The 18,480-nt window shown below is 34.8% G+C and overlaps 1 protein-coding gene across 5 annotated transcripts in view; it reads right to left on the bottom strand.

Moving 5' to 3' along the window:
* Positions 1–18,480, bottom strand: part of LOC116295577 (uncharacterized) — a 63,746-nt gene that overhangs the window by 19,139 nt on the left and 26,127 nt on the right. For all 5 annotated transcript variants that reach the window (XM_089039710.1, XM_089039708.1, XM_089039709.1 and 2 more), the window contains 10 exons: positions 18,214–18,300; positions 17,896–18,042; positions 17,241–17,494; positions 10,836–10,938; positions 10,571–10,678; positions 9,700–9,950; positions 8,668–8,773; positions 8,289–8,450; positions 4,513–4,530; positions 351–506 (listed from right to left, as the gene is read on the bottom strand). In XM_089039710.1, the coding sequence (XP_088895836.1) occupies positions 351–506; positions 4,513–4,530; positions 8,289–8,450; positions 8,668–8,773; positions 9,700–9,950; positions 10,571–10,678; positions 10,836–10,938; positions 17,241–17,494; positions 17,896–18,042; positions 18,214–18,300 (1,392 nt within the window). The remainder of the gene's footprint in view (positions 1–350; positions 507–4,512; positions 4,531–8,288; positions 8,451–8,667; positions 8,774–9,699; positions 9,951–10,570; positions 10,679–10,835; positions 10,939–17,240; positions 17,495–17,895; positions 18,043–18,213; positions 18,301–18,480) is intronic.

Here is an 18,480-nt window from a genome sequence, read left to right as displayed (position 1 = left end):
TAAGTATTAGATATTTAAGGTATACATCTAGATATAGTCCTAGCCTTGAGTTGACCATGGTAATATTGGATATAAAGCCCTACAAATTACAAAGAAAACCGTGTCAAGTATGAACTAATTAACTTAGACCGACTATTTTTTCCCTTATTTGCACTTATAACTGGATATATGTGCAAGGGTTTCTGGTAGTAGGCGTAAAATTACGCCAACATGCAAACGTCCTATTATCTTTTAAATTTAAACAGAGAATCACTAAACCGACTAGATTTTTCGTATTTAACAAAGCACAAATCTTACTCGTTATAAACGAGAACCTGCATATGCATGTAAAAAATGATAGAAAAGCTTACCGATAATAGAACCATTAACGTTATCCTGGTTAAAGACGACATCAATAGAAGACAACCTTGGAGACCATGTGACGTTTGATGGCGAACCACGGACAGGGAACATTTGTGGAGTTGGTTTCTGTTTGCCATAACTAATCTTGCAGTCCACAGGATTTCCTAGGAATTGCCAAAAGATAGCAATACTTTTTCAATGGTAGATGTTATCATAAAATGTAAAAAGGGACTCAACGACTCAAAAATCCCTAATATGAAAATATCAATTAAACACCCGCTTTATTGGTTGATCTAATAATAGAAGCTAATGAGTAATCCTTGTTATCGTCAGCCAACATGGCAGCTATGATGCAATATATATATATTTAGGCAATGCCTAAAAGCGGAGCTCCCAAAAGCAGAGGGAGGCCAATTTAGATAAAACTGAAAGATGAAAATAAAATCCATCGGGCAAAAAATATTCAATTTTTTCTCTCCATCGAGATGAAGAAAACGTCCCCCGTAAGGGAAACGATGAAGTAAAAAAATGTTTTCTTCGCACGAGTCTTTGTTTTCGACCTTAGTACTCTCCCACTTAGGAATTTTGTCACGTGTACACAACCCACCACCGTCCACCTCAGGGGCTAGTCTTGTTCTTGAAAAATTCTTCTGCAAAGTTTTCCATGACCGACTGACATTTTTACGCTTTGAATTCCTTGTTAATTTTACTTGAAACATTAAAGATAAGTATAGATAATCCAACAAAATGTCAAGTTTAGTGAAATTTACTTTGTATGTCTTTCATTAAAATCCAAATTTCGGAGATTTCCTATACTTTTATGGACAAATAAACACGGCATATAAAGACAGAATAGAAAACTGCTTAAAGAAAAGGTGTGCAAAACATAAGCTTACTTTTACCTCTTTTACATAACAATGTTTGGTTATCCATGAGGAGTTTAGGTTTTTGTAAGAACCATATTCTTACCGCAATGAAATTAAGAAAATAAATGATTAGGTAACATCAGCGAGAGAAACTGATTGACTGAAAATCATTGGTTAACTAAACTTGTGAAATGAAGGCCCTGAACGTTAAAACCAAATGTATCATCAGTTCAAAATAGTTTTCTGATTCCTAATTCTTCAATAAAATATTTTTATTCCTTTTGTGTAAGCCTTAACTACTTTTCGATAAGCCTGAAAACATAAGCTGTAAATACTAGGTTTTGAGATTCGATTTTAATTCGATTTTTTTTTTTTTTTTTTTTTTTTCCCATCTGTTTTCATGCGCGAGAAAGATACGGAACTGGATCACGAACCGAAAAGTTTTCGAAAAACCAAGTTTATTCAGATAAACTTGTTAAAAGACAACTTGAGACAAAATAGAAAAATAAAGCAAAATGCAATGCAAAATATAAAATGATGAATTTCCTTGCCAGAAATTGGCATTTCTAGATGTTTTTGAATATTTAGTAGCTTTTTAAAGTGAAAGACAAGGTCTTCATACAATAACATCTTTCAACACATGACACAAATTCCAGATCATTTATATTATGATACTAGCTCGAAATACTGAACAGTTGAATATTTAGTACAATTTTATATTTCATTCAATATTTAAATAAATTATCAATAGAAAGATATAAAATTATTGAATAAAAGTCTTCTTTTGTTTGCCGACGGGACCCTGCTATAGGAGGCGAACAAAGCTGTATTTTTCTTGAACGAAAAGCATACGATAGTTGGTTAAAAACAATTGTTAAAGATTTACAAAGCTAAACAAAGGACGAATATTTGTTGTAATATTTGCTCTCCGGATTATATTTCATCCAGCATCAAAATCAATTAAGCTTATCTATAGAAATGTTAAAAGTTTTGAGAGAAATTATTTGATTTGTCGATAAAAATTCTTGTCAAAATCAGTATTAAATAACATATTATTGTTATTTAAAAAAATAAAAATACACACACCTGACCTCTTGCAAAACACTTGACTACGTTTGACTATATGAAAGTTTTTTTTGGTTAATTGTTGTTTGTCTATAATTTGTCCTAAAACTATTTTTTTTGTGCATTTGAGAGCCGGATTTACGAGTAGTTTTTCTTTGACATCAAGCGGGATCCCTGTGTTGTGTACACGGACGGACGGACGGACGTAAGGACGGAGGTGACGTCAGCCAAGCCATGAAAAATCAGCTCGATGGTTTATCTTTTTTTCTTAAGTAAGGTGCTCGCTCACGCGGGCCGAAGGGAGCTCCGCTAAAATGCACCACCTCAATAATAATCTCAATAATAATAGTTCTAGGCCCAGTCACTCAATCCACAACCAAAACACTATAAAACTTTCCCGATTTTGTTTCAGGTACAACGACTCCACGTCGAGGTTTATTGATCTATTTATTTAATTACTTCCACCCTTAAAAATATACAAAATTTAAAAATGAAATATATTTAAAATAAAGAAAGATTCAATAAGAAAATAATGGTGGGGGGTCACACAATAGAAGCGAGGCTCCAATTTAAGTGTGCCCTTTGTTCTTCAAAAAACGCTGTACCGTTAAATTAATTATAATTGCATAAATACATCAATTGTAACTTCGACTTGGAAACATTGCTTCATGGTCACTCACTTAGGCGAATTGGGGAAGGCATAATTCCAAAGCCATAATTTATTAGCAGCCGTGATAATAAATTTTTCGCCTATCGTAATAGTAATCCAAAGTGGAAGAATGAATTTTTGGGGGGATTTTCAATACACCATTTTCGAGTTCTAAATAGGCGACTTGCACTAAGAGGTCACGTGATCGAATCGGCCATTGTGGCTGGCATCTTACAGGAATTTAGCCATGCGAGAATGTAAAAAAAGATGGCGGATTCGTGTAGTGTTTTTGGTGATAAAAGGTAGGTTATAGCGCACTAAATAACAAAAAAAATCCCCTTTTCTTGCAAGAAATATATTCTTAGTAGATATCTTAAGTAGATTTTTGCTATTAACTCGCCAAAAAGAAAAAAGTATGGTATTTTTTTAGCTACGATGTGAAGACCTACGAAGTGTTTAGTCTCGTTTTTCCGAAAAAAATGCATTTTTCTTTCAAGAAATGTAATTTTGATAGATGCCTTAAGGAAATTGTTTCTAATCATTCACCAGATAGAGGAAAAAATATGGTATGTTTTGAGGTTTGATTTAACGCGGCGTGGTTTCCTACGCCGCTCTCGTGTTCTCTCGACATCCCGCGTGTTTTAATCAGAGTATCAAACACGGAAAACTGTTTTTGATTTGATTTATAAAATAACAAAAAACGCGCGAAAAGATCGAAAAAAAAGCAAAGCCTAAATAAATTCTCCCTACGTGCCGTCATATTCAAACTGACCAATGAGCGCGCGCGATAGATTATAATTAAAATCTGACAGTTGCAATACTCGCGCGCACTAAAATGAAGACAGCGTGTTTTGACACTCTCATCAAACATGCTTTTCGACCAATCATAGCACGCATAGTATTATCATATAATATAAAATAGCTGTTATGAAAGTCGCGTTCTGATTGGTTTGGAGCGCGTGCTTCATAAGAGCACATTGCATGCTCGCGCACTTTCCGTTGCGTCATTCCTATCTATTATTGTAATTTGTATTTTATAAAAGAAATAAAAAATTTGCTTGCTGTGCTTTGCTGTATGCAGTCCTAAAGCACTTGGGGATTGGCAGAACACTCGAGAAGTGTCCAGAAGCACTCCGCTACGCGTCGCGCTTCTCCTAAGACTTCTCTCGTGTTCTGCCAACCCCCGCGTGCTTTATGAAAGCAGACAGCACGCGCGCGCGTTTTCTATTTCTCCAATATATAATAAGGTTTGATAAAAAGGGGGTTTTCTGTTGCTTTTCTTTTTTTTTCTCTCTCTCTCTCTCTTATTTTTTTCTTTTTTCATATTTGAAGGCGTTCTAAATTAAATCCAAACTTTACTCTCTTTTTGTTGTTGTTATTTTTGGTTGTTTCTTAATTAACAACATCTTCTGATAAGCCTTTGTGTAGCTTTTCCCTGGTTACTACCGAAAGCCGCAATGTATCGTGGGACAGTTCAAAGTGGAGAATTAGCATATTTTTAAAATTATTTTGACCCAGTCAATTCGCGTTACCAGCGGTGGTTGACGCTTTCTAAATATTTTTCTTATAAACTTTCGATTACTCTCTTACCTTGAAGAGCGGTGTTACCTATTGAATAACAACAAGAATGTCATTAAAATTACTGTTAACATCTAATGTAAAAAAAAAAAAAAAAACACAGTGCGATGTAATATTTAAAGTGCCTATCACCCTTCTGACAATATTCACAGTATTGATTCTACATGGGGTAAGATGTTGAATAACCCGAAAAAATTACGTAGTTTGAGTGCGGCTTCTTGAAGTTATGAAGGTTTTTCCATGCCATATGCTAATGCTGTGACGTATGAGGAGTAATCATTTAATATACAAAACACTACTGGTACAGATAAATTCAATTTGAAATACGTCATCGTTTTGCCCATTGCTCTTATAGAAATGATTGCAAGTTAGTTTTCCCATAGAAGCCGGTGTTTCGAATTACGAGGAACAACAAATGACCATAAATGCCTCCTCATACGTCACAGCATTAGCATATGACATGGAAAAACCTTCATAACTTCAAGAAGCCGCACTCAAACTATGAAATTTTTTCGGGTTATTCAACATCTTACCCCATGTAAAATCAATATTGAGAATATTGTCAGAAGGGTGATAGGCACTTTAAGACTAGTGTTTTATATTTTAGAATGAAGTAAATGTCAAAAACCACTAAGAACCGAGGAAAATAAATATCATTTCTACAGGAATAAATGAATGGATGCATGGATGAATAGATACTAATAATTACATTGCTTGAGGTAAAAGACTGAATTTAAGATAAATACAAAATCATTACTTGTGATATGGAAGGCCTACCTGTCCGCGTAAGAAATGGAGCAATCTAAGTGATTGGATTGCAGCACAAATAAAAACTAATCTCTTATATTCCTCGTTGGAGTTTACCACTGGTCAATATTCTATATATACAGCGATATGCCGAAATTCTGATCCAACCAAGTATATAGTATATAACTATATCGGGTGCATTATGGGTAATAGACCCGCGGGATTCAAAGCTAAGTACCAAAGCGTTGGCTGGCCTACTGAGTGTTGTTTATGACCAGCGCTAAAGTCAAGAGGCGGGGATGTGTTCACTTTTTAATACCTCTACACTATTAGAAAAAAAAAAGTCATATTGTAGAAGGTTTTATTAATGTAAAGTGAAACATTGGAAGTTTTGCAATTGGTTGAGTTTAAAATCAGTTCTGAAATCCCTCTTCTTGGAAGTTTCGGTTGAGCTGAACTCAATTCTGAACTCGTTCTTCGCTTATTTATATGTACCCTTCTAAAACAATCAATCACTCCGAGGACAGCAAAATCAAAACAGTCGGTAATATGACTTATGACGAAAGTGGTACAAAAATTTGTTCAAAATTTTTGCTTTATTCGTAGTCTACCGTGTTATTGTTATTGATCGTCAACTCAATAAAGTCAACAGTCAAATCTAAGTTGATGAACAGGCTGAATATAATTTCTAGATAAACGGAGGTTATTCTTACTTAAGAGAGGCATATTCTTCTACTTCTCCTCTGATAACTTAGTAATTCTTTGTGGTTACTTTTTATTTTATTTTTCTCTTTCTCTTTTGGCTCAAGCTATTAAAAGCTTTGCAATTTTATGCAAAACAAGTTCACTCACGAGAGTGAAAGTTTGAATATTAATCATCATTGCACTAAAGCCGTTTATATTAATCAAAATTGCATAAAATAAACAGCGGTTTATATTGAAAATAACGCCGACTGTCGAGTCCTAGGCAGGGCGAAAATTCTTTTTCTGGTTGGAAAAAGCGGAGTTTGCTTTGAAAGGTAACTTATTTTAAACAAAACGCCAGCCAACGCTTTAGTACTTTTAATCCCGCTTTGAACCCGCGAGTCTATTACCCATAATGCACCCGACATAGTTATATACTATATACTTGGTTGGATCAGAATTTCTGTATATCGCTGTACACATATATATATATATATATATATATATATATATACACACCGAATCCCTAAAGCTTTGACAATTTAGCGATATATATACATATATATGTATTCCCTTTTTCCTATTGTCTTTCCTTGAAAATCCAGGTATGACAATAGAAAAAAGGGGGTTACACATATATGTATATATATCTTTAAAGTGTCAAAGTTTTAGCGATTCGGTGTATATATATATATATATATATATATATATATATATATATATATATATATATATATATATATATATACATACATATATATACATATATATATATATATACATATATATATATATATATACATATATATATATATACATATATATATATATATATTTATTTCTTTCTTTATTTATTTATATATATACATATATATTTATTTAGCTCTTATTAACCGAGTGCGAGGTCCGTACCGTAGGTTATGGACCGAGTTTTTTCCACTGCCTTATGGCCCAAGCGCGTAGCGCGCGGGCCATAAAAAAGTGGAAAAAACGAGGATCCATAACTTACGGTACGGACCGAGCAAACGAGGTTAATAAGATATTTATTATATGGCAAGGCATTGAGATCAAAAAGAGGCGAAGGAACAAAAAGTAAAGTTGACAGCGCATGTCTAACGAGAACTGCATTGGAAGGGCTTCCCGTACGTGCCAAAAGTCATGTAGTGTTTGAGTCGCTCAAAAGGCGAAGTTTTAGTTTACTTTGAAAGAATTTAGCTAAAGTTTAAAGTTTTCTGAAATACTAGTTAATAAAAGTGAGGCTTTATTTTGCAAAACATATAAATGCAAAGCAAAAAAGGCATCAAAAGAAGACCTCAAGAACTCAACATGAGATTGAGAAGAAAACTGTCGTACTTCAAACTTCAAGATATTCACAACCAAGATGAAAAATATTACAGCCTTCCGCTTGTTTTCCTGCCTTTTATTGAGAAAAAACTCAAAAACTGTCTCCAGAAATGAATGAGAAGCTTTGGAAAATTACGGCTGGCTGAACATGGATAGTTTTCGTCAATTTTCAACGTTTTGACTGTTTGAACCAGGCCGCCATATGTACAATGGCTGAAGTCATGAAGAAGGCACACTTTCGACTCAATTGAAAAAGGTACTGCCAACTCTCCTGTCTAAAAATACATTCAAATTCAAGTGGGGGTGAAATATTACTGAAATATGGACATACTTTAAGAGCGGATGAGCCTAGAAAACTGCTTAAAACGTTTACGAAAGAAACTACTGGCTTCTTCACCCGATCGATTCAGATAAGTTCAAACTGGACGTTGTTAGCTCACTGAAATAACAAATTTACCTTAATTCTACGGTAAACCTATCTTTATTTCATTTACTGAATTAGCCTTTGTTCACCATCCTCTAGTTCGTAGTTTGACATAGTTTTAGCTTTAGCATAGTTAGCTTTTCTAGTTTTTTCTAGTCGTACAAAATCGCTCAGCTAGTGCCGTGTAAAGCCTTGATCGAAAGAGTTTCGCTCGTATGAAAGAGTTGTCGATTGTTTGATAAGTTTTACATTAAATGCCAGTGACTTTCAGTTATCTTTAATTATCTATTGAAGGTTTTCCGACGATTTTCATCCAGAAATATATTTTTTTGATAAAGATTTGAATGTTTTAAAAGATCATAACTACGTACACTCAGTGAACCATTTCATTTTTCGATCCGTACCGTAAGTTATGGACCGCAAATTGACCAATCATAGCGCGTGAAATTACCTTGCCATATAATATATATATATATATATATATTGAATTCCTAAATGTTGAATTCATTGGAATCCTTCTTCTACTGGAATTCATCTTTGGTCTACCATGCATATATTCAAGTTGATATATTTATATACCAGCCCTTACCACCGACACAGAACCCTTTCTGTCCATCGCGATCGTAGTTATCAGTTAAACTGCACCATGGTTTCACTCCGTCGACCCCGATACAATACGAGTAACACTTGTCTTTATAAATGAACGGAAATGAACAGCAATCGCCTTGTGTTGTACGTATCTTACAGTTTTCTAAACAAAGAAGAAACGCCCAGGTACGTTAAAAATTAGATACATTAGAAGATACATTACAAGACTCTTACTCTTAAAGAAAGCATAAGGTAAAATTGGATGTTTGGAAAGTGAAAAATCTAGAAAGAATAACGGTCGCGACAAGGCAAGCATATGGCACTGGTATAAAAAATTGCTCTAAAGTGATCAATAGTAAGCAGTATTATTTTATATTTACCATTCATTGAAGTTGCATTCTGGCAGCTGTCTCTTGAAAGTACGATGTCATCTACAGCTACCACAAGCTTGATGTCTTGGACTTGTCTATTGGTCTCGAACGATAGCTAAGAAGAATTTTGAAAAAGGATTATATATAATATAATGAGTAAACTTTAAAATATTAAATATAATCTTAATATATATATATTGTTTTAATATATATATATATATATATATATACACACACACACACATATAATCAATCAAATTCATGCTTTCGAACAGAGTTTTTTGTTTACTTCCGATAAAAATAAAAATTAGGAATAAGAAACATGCCTTTTTGAGGCAAGTCTTTGAACGCATGCGCTTTCATACCGGAAGTCCTAGAAATCCTGGTCTCAAAAAATGGGTTAAACCAGAACCCTCGTTGTTGGCCGCAGGCGAGAAGAAACGCAGGCTCTTGGTGGGAGACATAATCTCGAGATGGAATTGATCGCAGTCGTCGCAGTCGCTGTCGGAATCAGCAACGAAGTGTGAGCCAGAAAATGTAGCTTTCGGAATCGGAATCAAAAGGGACTCAAAATAGAAATGGGAAAAATATGGGAAGGTGTTTCCTTTGCTTGGTTTACGCTTATGCTTATGCTTAGCGGTTTTCTCTTGTGATTTTTGGCATCAACTGCTTCCGATTTCAATTTCGAATCCGACTCCGATTCCGTCAAAAATGAAAATCAGTCTTCAGGAAAGCCAAAGGCTGCAGGCACATAGTTTTTTAAGGAAAGGAAATCAGTAAATTTTCTATTAAGTGGCCATACGATCAAGCAGACAACCTCCATTTACTGGCCAGTTGTCAAAGTTCCAAATGATTGAGTTTTTATGATACATGGTTTAGTCTAGTTCAAACGTTGAACTCTAAACATGAGCCGAACCTTATGACATAAAGTAAAACTGAAAATAAGACTAAAATACGTTATCGAGTAGTGTTTTTAATGCTTACGACTCATGTGAAGTTCGACGGTTTACCGAATAGCCTTAGTCTTTAAAGTTAACACACCTTATATTCGTGCTTTGTCTGGAGAGGTATTTGCATGAAACTCCAAGATTTTGTGAGTTTATTATCGAACCACAATGTTTTGCGGCTAAGGTCCGAGATTTTGATAGAGTACAGCTGTATGATGGTAGATGTACTATTGATCAAAAACCAGAATCGCAGACATTTGAAGCCTTCTTGGGGATCTATCACTGGACTCTCCATCTTTGGCGTAACTTCGACGTATTTTGGATTCGTGCGAGCAATTCCGACACCTTAGAGTATTCAATATAGAGGGAAAAGTTCAATATTAGAAGGTATACACCTTTATATAGTTTTTTGTTTGTTTGTTTGATCGATTGTTTGTTTGTTTGTTTGTTTGTTGTTGTTGTTTTGTTTTTGTTTTTTTGTTTTTGTTTTTTTGTTTTTGTTTTTTTTGTTTTGTTTTTGTTTGTTTGTTTGTTTTTGTTTGTTTTTTAATGTCATGTTTTTAACATTAACATTTACCACTATAAGTATAAGCAAAAAAACATCGATTAAGTGCGGCGCTTTGTGATAAGGTGCAAAGAGAACAATTACAGTCAAGAAAAAAAAGCATTCCAACTTCATCAATACCCTAAAACGGCCTCTGGCCTGATTAAAGTCAGGGCACGGCTAGTTCAAAGATCCAACTCGTCAGCTTTTAGAGGTTTTGTGGAGGACGAGAAACGAGAGAACCCGGGAACCCGGAGAAAAGCCCTCGAAGCTAGGTGGAGAAACTTAACCAATTATACTTATATATGATGCCTTGTCTTGAAAACGAACTCTAGTCCCCAGAGGTGAGACCATCTGCTATGTCTCGAATTCACTTTAATGTTTTATGTTACAACACTTTTCCGAAATACCATTTCCTTACTTTGCTTGTCTCTTACGGGGACATCAGAACTTTTTGAATCTGCATTTTGCAAAACCCATCCAGTGTTGTTTTTCCAGTTACAAAAGTCACGATCAAAGTTACAACTACCTATGGGAAGTAATGAAATAGTGAGCATGAAAAATGAGTAATTATCATCCATAGATTGTATATAGCGAGAAAACAGACAAGTATTATAGCCAACAAAAATTAACAGCGTGATCAAAAACACTGCGCGGTGTCCAAACTCCAATTTCACATTACTTACTCGAACCAAAATTAGATAAATCGCATTTTCCTGTGATGAGATCCACATCGTCAATAGCAATATCACCCTCGTTACCATTACCAGCGGTTGCTTCAAATATAAACTACAAATAAAATATCAAAAACAAAAATGGTATTGTTATATGTGATGAGAATTTGTTGGGCCTCTCACACTTGATTCTCGAGTTTTTCGGGGTGTGAATGAGGTTTAAAGTTCTTAACTGACAATTAAAATAAGTACAATTTGTCAGGGCGAGTTCAGGATAAATCGAGCCTTGTTACAAGCTGTCTACTCGTGACTTATCAAAAATATTAATACTGAATATACTGAACAAAATCACAAGATCATGTCGCAAATGGAATCAACTGAATTGTCCTTCACGACCGTTCCCTTACATTCTACTTGCACAGTCGGTATATAGTGTTTGTGAGTGAAATTTACAACTAGTTGAACCCGCCGAGACTCAGTTCGGTCATATCTATACTTTGCGAAAGATTTAACATTAGTAAAAGAGCTTGATCAGAGAGCACTTTTTACACCTAAACATGTGAGGTTAGTATCGATTCGTGTGGATTAAGCCAAGCTGGCAGGGCTTTGCTCAAAGTGATGGCAACGAGCAATAGGGTGATTGAGCAAGAACACAAGGACTCTAATAGCAAGCATTAGTGGCAGTGTAATACAAACGTAGCTTACGTGGAAATATGATGTTTACTATGACTGAAATTCCTACTTGCACATAATAACTAGCATTAAGAGTAGTAAGTAACAATAAATCAAATGATATCTGGATAAAGTACAAATGACAGAGAAATGTTACCACAACATTAATGCGCGAAGCTAAGGCTTCTTATTATCAAAAGCTCAACAAGAATCTCTTAGATCCTTTACTGTGTAAAAAGAAGTGGTGGTCTATAGTTAAATCACTTTATAATAACAAAATTCAAATGTCTATTTCTCCTATTCAAGAAAATACTTCTATTAATTCTTGCGCTAAACAAAAAGCAGCTGTTTTTAATGAATATTTTGTGGGCAAAGCAAATGTAACGGAGCCGGACAAAGATATTTTGACACGCTCCGTTTATTCAATTGATTCAAATCTATCGTCTTTCCAAACTTCTGTTACTGAAATTAAAAATCTAGTAGCTGTTTTAGATGTCTCAAAAGTTTGCGGTCATGACGGAATAGGAAACAGGATTATAAAAATGAGTGTTCCTGGTATTTTGAAACCGATTTCTTTAATATGAGTTTACAGCGAGGTGAATTCCCATCGGAATGGAAAGGATCGGATGTTATTCCTTTGTTCAAAAAGGGCGATCGACAAGACAAAACTAATTACCGTCCTGTTTCGCTTCTTCCTTCGCTTTCTAAATTACTCGAAAAAGTCGTTTTTATTCGGCTATATAATTTTCTTTTGGACATTAATTATCTAAGCCCATTTCAATCTGGTTTTCGTCCAGGTGATTCCACCGTAAATCAACTGCTTCTTATAGTTCATTTAATCTATCAAGCCTTGGAAAATGGAAAAGAAGTACGTATGGTTTTCTTAGATATAAGCAAAAATTTTGATCGTGTGTGGCATAAGGGCCTGATTCATAAATTAGAAGCATTAGGCTCTAGAGATCCACTTCTAAAATGGTTTCGTAGCTATCTATCGAACAGATATCAGCGTGTTGTTATTGAAGGGCAAAGCTCTCACTGGTTACATATTAAGGCTGGTGTTCCGCAGGGCTCTGTGCTTGGCCCGTTGCTCTTTCTTATTTATATTAATGATATCACTAATTCTATATCAAATAAATACTTTTTGTATGCTGACGATACTTCCCTTTTAAACATAGTTGAAGATGTGTCTCAGTCTGCGTTAAGTTTAAACAATGATCTTCGCAGTATTGTCAAATGGTCTGATAAATGGCAAGTTATAATGAATGCTAGTAAGACTAAATCTATAGTGTTCCCTCTGTGAAACAAACAAAACCGTTCTATCCACCTTTATTCTTGAATAATGATTTCATTAAAGAAGTTGATAGTCGTATTCATCTTGGTTTGACTTTGACTTTCAATATGTCATGGCATGGATTAGAGCCTTTTTAACAAATCGCAAATAAAAGGTTTCAGTCAATGGAGTTCTCTCATCGTCAAGACCCGCTGTATCTGGAGTTCCCCAGGGCTCTATCTTGGGACCAGTACTATTTTTATTATTTATAAATGACATCTCTAACTCGATTCGATCTAATCTACGCCTGTATGCAGATGATTGTGTCCTATACAGAGAAGTATAGCCTCTCAGCAGGACTGCCAAATTCTCCAACAACACCTTCATCTTCTATCTCTCTGCTTATTGTACGTTAGTACGCCCTAAACTGGAGTATGCCGGTAGTGTATGAAACCCGCACACGGAGTGTAATATCGATAAAATAGAGATGGTCAAGCGACGTGCAGCAAGATTTGTCTATCACGACTACTCACGTTATAGTCATGTATCCACAATGATTAATGCTCTGGGATGGGAATCTTTGGAACAACGAAGACTGAACAACCAAGCGTGCATGTTCTACAAAATTTATAGTGGACTTGTTGGTATTACTCTGCCACCTGAAATAATTCCCGTTACAAGAGCTTCAAGGTACCCCATTTGTGCACCTTTTCAACAACTTATTACTTTGAACGATATATATATATATATATTCTTTCTATCCACGAACTATAAAAACCTGGAACAATATACCTCTATCTATAATTCCAGATTCATTAGATAAATTTAAGGCTATTTTTTCTAAAATGTAAAGGATTTAATGACTTAGATCTGGGAACTATATATATATATATATACACATATGTATTACATATTTATTATTCTTGTTTATTTTAATAGACCAGATGCGAGGCTCGCACCGATGTGGGGCTTAGTGTGTGAGCGAGGGGATCTGGCGTGATTCGTGACCTTAAATCACGCAGGTTCCTTTTGTTCGCGTGTTAACCTTTATAAAACTATGATAAGACCTGTTATGGAATATGCTGATTGTGTTTGGGATGGTTGTAGTGTTTTGTCATCGAATCTTTTAGAAACTCTTCAATATGAATCTGCTATTATAGTAACAGGAGCATTATATGGCGCGCCAAACTAGACAAAAATACTTCTTCAAGAAATATAAGACTAGTTGTGAGAAATATAAGACTTGTTGCCGAAATATATGACTTGTTGTCGGAAATACAAGACTTGTTGCCGAAATATATGACTTGTTGTTGAAATATATGACTTGTTGTTGAAATATATGACCTGTTGAAATATATGACTTGTTGTTGAAATATATGACTTGTTGTGGAAATATATGACTTGTTGTTGAAATATATGACTTGTTGTTGAAATATATGACTTGTTGCTGAAATATATGACTTGTTGCTGAAATATATGACTTGTTGCTGAAATATATGACTTGTTGTTGAAATATGTGACTTGTTGTTGAAATATATGACTTGTTGTTGAAATATATGACTTGTTGTCGGAAATACAAGACTTGTTGTTGAAATATATGACTTGTTGTTGAAATATATGACTTGTTGCTGAAATATATGACTTGTTGTTGAAATATATGACTTGTTGTTGAAATATATGACTTGTTGCTGAAATATATGACTTGTTGTTGAAATATATGACTTGTTGCTGAAATATATGACTTGTTGCTGAAATATATGACTTGTTGTTGAAATATATGACTTGTTGTTGAAATATGTGACTTGTTGTTGAAATATGTGACTTGTTGTTGAAATATATGACTTGTTGTTGAAATATATGACTTGTTGTTGAAATATATGACTTGTTGTTGAAATATATGACTTGTTGCTGAAATATATGACTTGTTGCTGAAATATATGACTTGTTGTTGAAATATGTGACTTGTTGTTGAAATATGTGACTTGTTGTTGAAATATGTGACTTGTTGTTGAAATATATGACTTGTTGTTGAAATATATGACTTGTTGTTGAAATATATGACTTGTTGTTGAAATATATGACTTGTTGCTGAAATATATGACTTGTTGTTGAAATATGTGACTTGTTGTTGAAATATATGACTTGTTGTTGAAATATATGACTTGTTGCTGAAATATATGACTTGTTGTTGAAATATATGACTTGTTGTTGAAATATATGACTTGTTGCTGAAATATATGACTTGTTGTTGAAATATATGACTTGTTGTTGAAATATATGACTTCATTGGCGCCTGCATGCAGTCTTCGATCAGCGGCACTACAAATGGCGAGCCTGCGATAATGCGGGTTAGCGGGTACTCGAATATATGACTGGTTTTTTGCTCTTTGGTTCATCACCATCATCATGACTCCCATCATCACTGCTACCTGTGTCGTCATCAATTTCTATTTCCCCAGCCTTGTACCATCTTTTAAAGCCTCCGTCATGCAAAATATCTTTCTTAGCTCTTATGTAAACTGGCCCTTGCTTGGATAAATATTTCACAAGCTTACCAGTGAATGGACCACTGGGCACTGATATTATTTTGTTCCCAATGGCCCTGACAAACTCGTATCTGGGTTCTTGGATGCTGAGAAGGGCAGACTCGAATAGTTCATCAATTGTGTTTTTAACCTCTTCTTCAGACATATCATCTGATATTTGTATCGCACTTTTTGCATAGTCTTTTGAATACAACGATTCTCTAAATAGGCCTCGAGGTACTTCCTGTACTTTAGGACTTGGAAGCAGAAAGATGTCTTTTAGTACTGTCTTTCTTTCTTGAATCTTGGTTCCTGAATATTTCACTGCTTTCTTCTTCCCTTTTTTCACATCATATTTTGCTCTAGGATTAAAAGATCTCCCTGTACTAGTGGAAGCTATCGGCCGTTCAATGATCGTCTCGAAGGTCTGTCCCCTGACACTAGGATACAGGCCACGCAAAGCAGACTCTGTACTTTCTCTATCTGACTCTGGAGAAATTCTTTTTGGAACATCAGAATTACTTGTATTACTGTTTTTTTCAATAAGGGAATTTACTATTTCCATAAGTTTGTTTACAATGGGTTCCGCCATGTTTTTGCGATGGCAAAGAAAGATAGCGAGAAAAGGCGGGAAAATCCTTATTAGTGCCAGTATCTCTTTTCCAATGTGGAATATCCGCTGGTCAAGATAGTGCAGGCTAAGTATTATATTTTCCCCCGACTGAAGTATCATATTTTGAGAGAAAAGTAAGTCGTATTTTCGGATTTCAAGTATTATTTTTAGAATGTTTAAATCAACGTTTATATATACCGTAAGAAGTATTATATATTTCGATCAATGTTTGACCATTCCATTAGAAGTAGTATATATTTTAAACAATGTTTATCTATGTGTAGGAAGTCTTACAAATTATACATGGAAGTATTTTTGTCTAGTTTGGCGCGCCATAGCATTAAAAGGAACTAGCAGGCAACTATTATTAAGCGAGCTTTGCTGGGAAGACTTAAAAATAAGAAGAACTATTCATAAATTAACTTTATTTTACAACATTGTGAATGGGTATTCACCATCTTATTTGAGAAGTCTATTACCTCCCAAAGTTTGTGAAATATCTAGTTTTTCTTTAAGAAAAGGTGATAATTATTATCTTTTTAGAGTCCGAACTGAAAGATTTAAAACTTCTTTCTTTCCATCGTCCGTTTTATCTTGGAATTCCTTAAACGAATCTCTTCGTAAATTAGATTCTTTTTCTTTGTTTAAAAGTAAAATGCATCGCTTATTTTACCCCCACGAGTATAACAAAATTTATAGCATGTCTCTTACTTATTACGCCTCAGTGTTGCATACAAGGTTGCGTTTAGGTTATTGTGCATTTTCTTCTTTCTTGTCCCCGGTACCCTGCTCAATGCGATATCTTACTTACCTCTGCTGCACAACTTATTAATAACTGGTCTACCTTGTCTGTTAAGGAAAAAAATTGCTCTTGTTGCATAGATCTATGGAACTATCTATTTCTGATAACCAAACTTTATTTTTTGCCGTGCAACGATATTTATTAGATTCTGGTCGCTTTTCTCACTGAATAATATATAATATTGATAATTGTTTTTTTTCCCCTAAATGCATTGTTACTATATAGGTTTTATTTTATTTTATTTTTTTTCCCTTATTTCTTTTGTCCTAGCACTTCAAGATATTATTTATTACAGTAAAAAGATATATAGACCCCCTCGATGAGTTCTTGCTCTTGGGGTTAATATGTGTTAAAATATGTTAAAATATTTAAATAAATAAATAAATTAAGAATAGTAACCGTTTCAGAGAAAGAAAAAAATCACCATTAGCATAGTGAGGTAAACATGCAAAGACTCTTAAGCACCCTAGTGCGTATGAGAATTCGAACTGATAATTTCAACCCTTAACAATTCAAATAAACGTGTTGTTCACACCTTGAAACTGCTTCCATTATTGTATATGGTTGTCTGTGCGAACCTCCATTTTGGACCAGCGTCCCCTGATCTACTCCACACCTTAATTCTCGTTTGGTTTGTCATGATGTATACATTCAGGTAACCCACGTGACGTCCCCACATGTGGTACCAGAATTGTAGGCACGTGACATTAGCGTACTCTAGCCAATCACTGTAAAGTTGTGCTGCATCATCACGAACTAATCCTGAAACTTCGAGGTAAAGGTAACTACCTGAAATAGAAATTAGAACGGATGTTTATCTGATTACAATGAATGTAGCTCATTTGTGATACTTGATGGGAATGGATGAAAGGGTGGCGTAGCGGTAGTACATGTCTAATGTCTGGGGTCGACGCATCGAATTCATTTTCGGGACTCCCATTACATTTATTTTTTAAAATAGAGTTTGCCATTTGGTCTCTCCATTGATATTTCCTCCATCTGCTGCAGAGAAACCTATCAGCTAGATTAAAATTCAATCTGTGAGTTATCAGTGCCTTGACTCCGGTCTGCCCAGAGGTTATTTCAGGGGTTTGATAATTCCTATTTGAAGGTTTTTGATGCAGTATGCAATCTTTGTAGCCATGTTGGGACATGAAATCAATGCAAAAGAAATAATGTAATCGGCTTACCATTTGCAGCTGGTCTTGAATGATCAATTAAAGGGCCAGTTTCTGAAGTTGGGGTTTGGCCTTTCATTATTTGCCATTTTGCTTTGCTCGATCGATTTGTGTCGCTTGTTGTAAGTCCACAGAATCCATACTCAAAATTACAGGGCCCTATTAAAAAACATCCAACAATAAAGAAGGAAATCTTACAATGTTAAGATTATTAATTCAATTGACAGTAGCAGCGAGAGTCCAGGAAGTGGAGAGGTGAGAGAGCACGCGCATCGTTCGTTTGCAAGATGGACATGTAGTGGGCGGTCAACTCAGTTACATTTGTTTTACCTCTAAATGTTCGGCACTCCTTTCTTGGAATAGAGTGATCTGTTGTGGTTGCACAATTAACTTTGTTTAACGGACATCTAAGCGAGGCTTAAGAAACAAAAAATGTTTTGAGTATAATAAAATCAAGGGCGCTAGGGCACAAATTGGTGGTATTTTTGCCTTTAGACTCCGTTAATCTTGGTGGGTTTTTTTACTCGTTAAAAACTGTTTAAACTGTTATTTATCTGTTCTGTTATGTGCTGGCTTGATTTTTTCAGTTTTCCCGTC

Source organism: Actinia tenebrosa, unplaced genomic scaffold (genome assembly GCF_029948245.1).
Source record: "Actinia tenebrosa isolate PJP-AT-01 unplaced genomic scaffold, QUT_ActTen_1.0 PGA_scaffold7__59_contigs__length_16204524, whole genome shotgun sequence".
NCBI lineage: Eukaryota > Metazoa > Cnidaria > Anthozoa > Actiniaria > Actiniidae > Actinia > Actinia tenebrosa.
The sequence above is the reverse complement of the archived record's forward strand: the minus strand, read 5'-3'. Positions and strand labels throughout refer to the sequence as shown.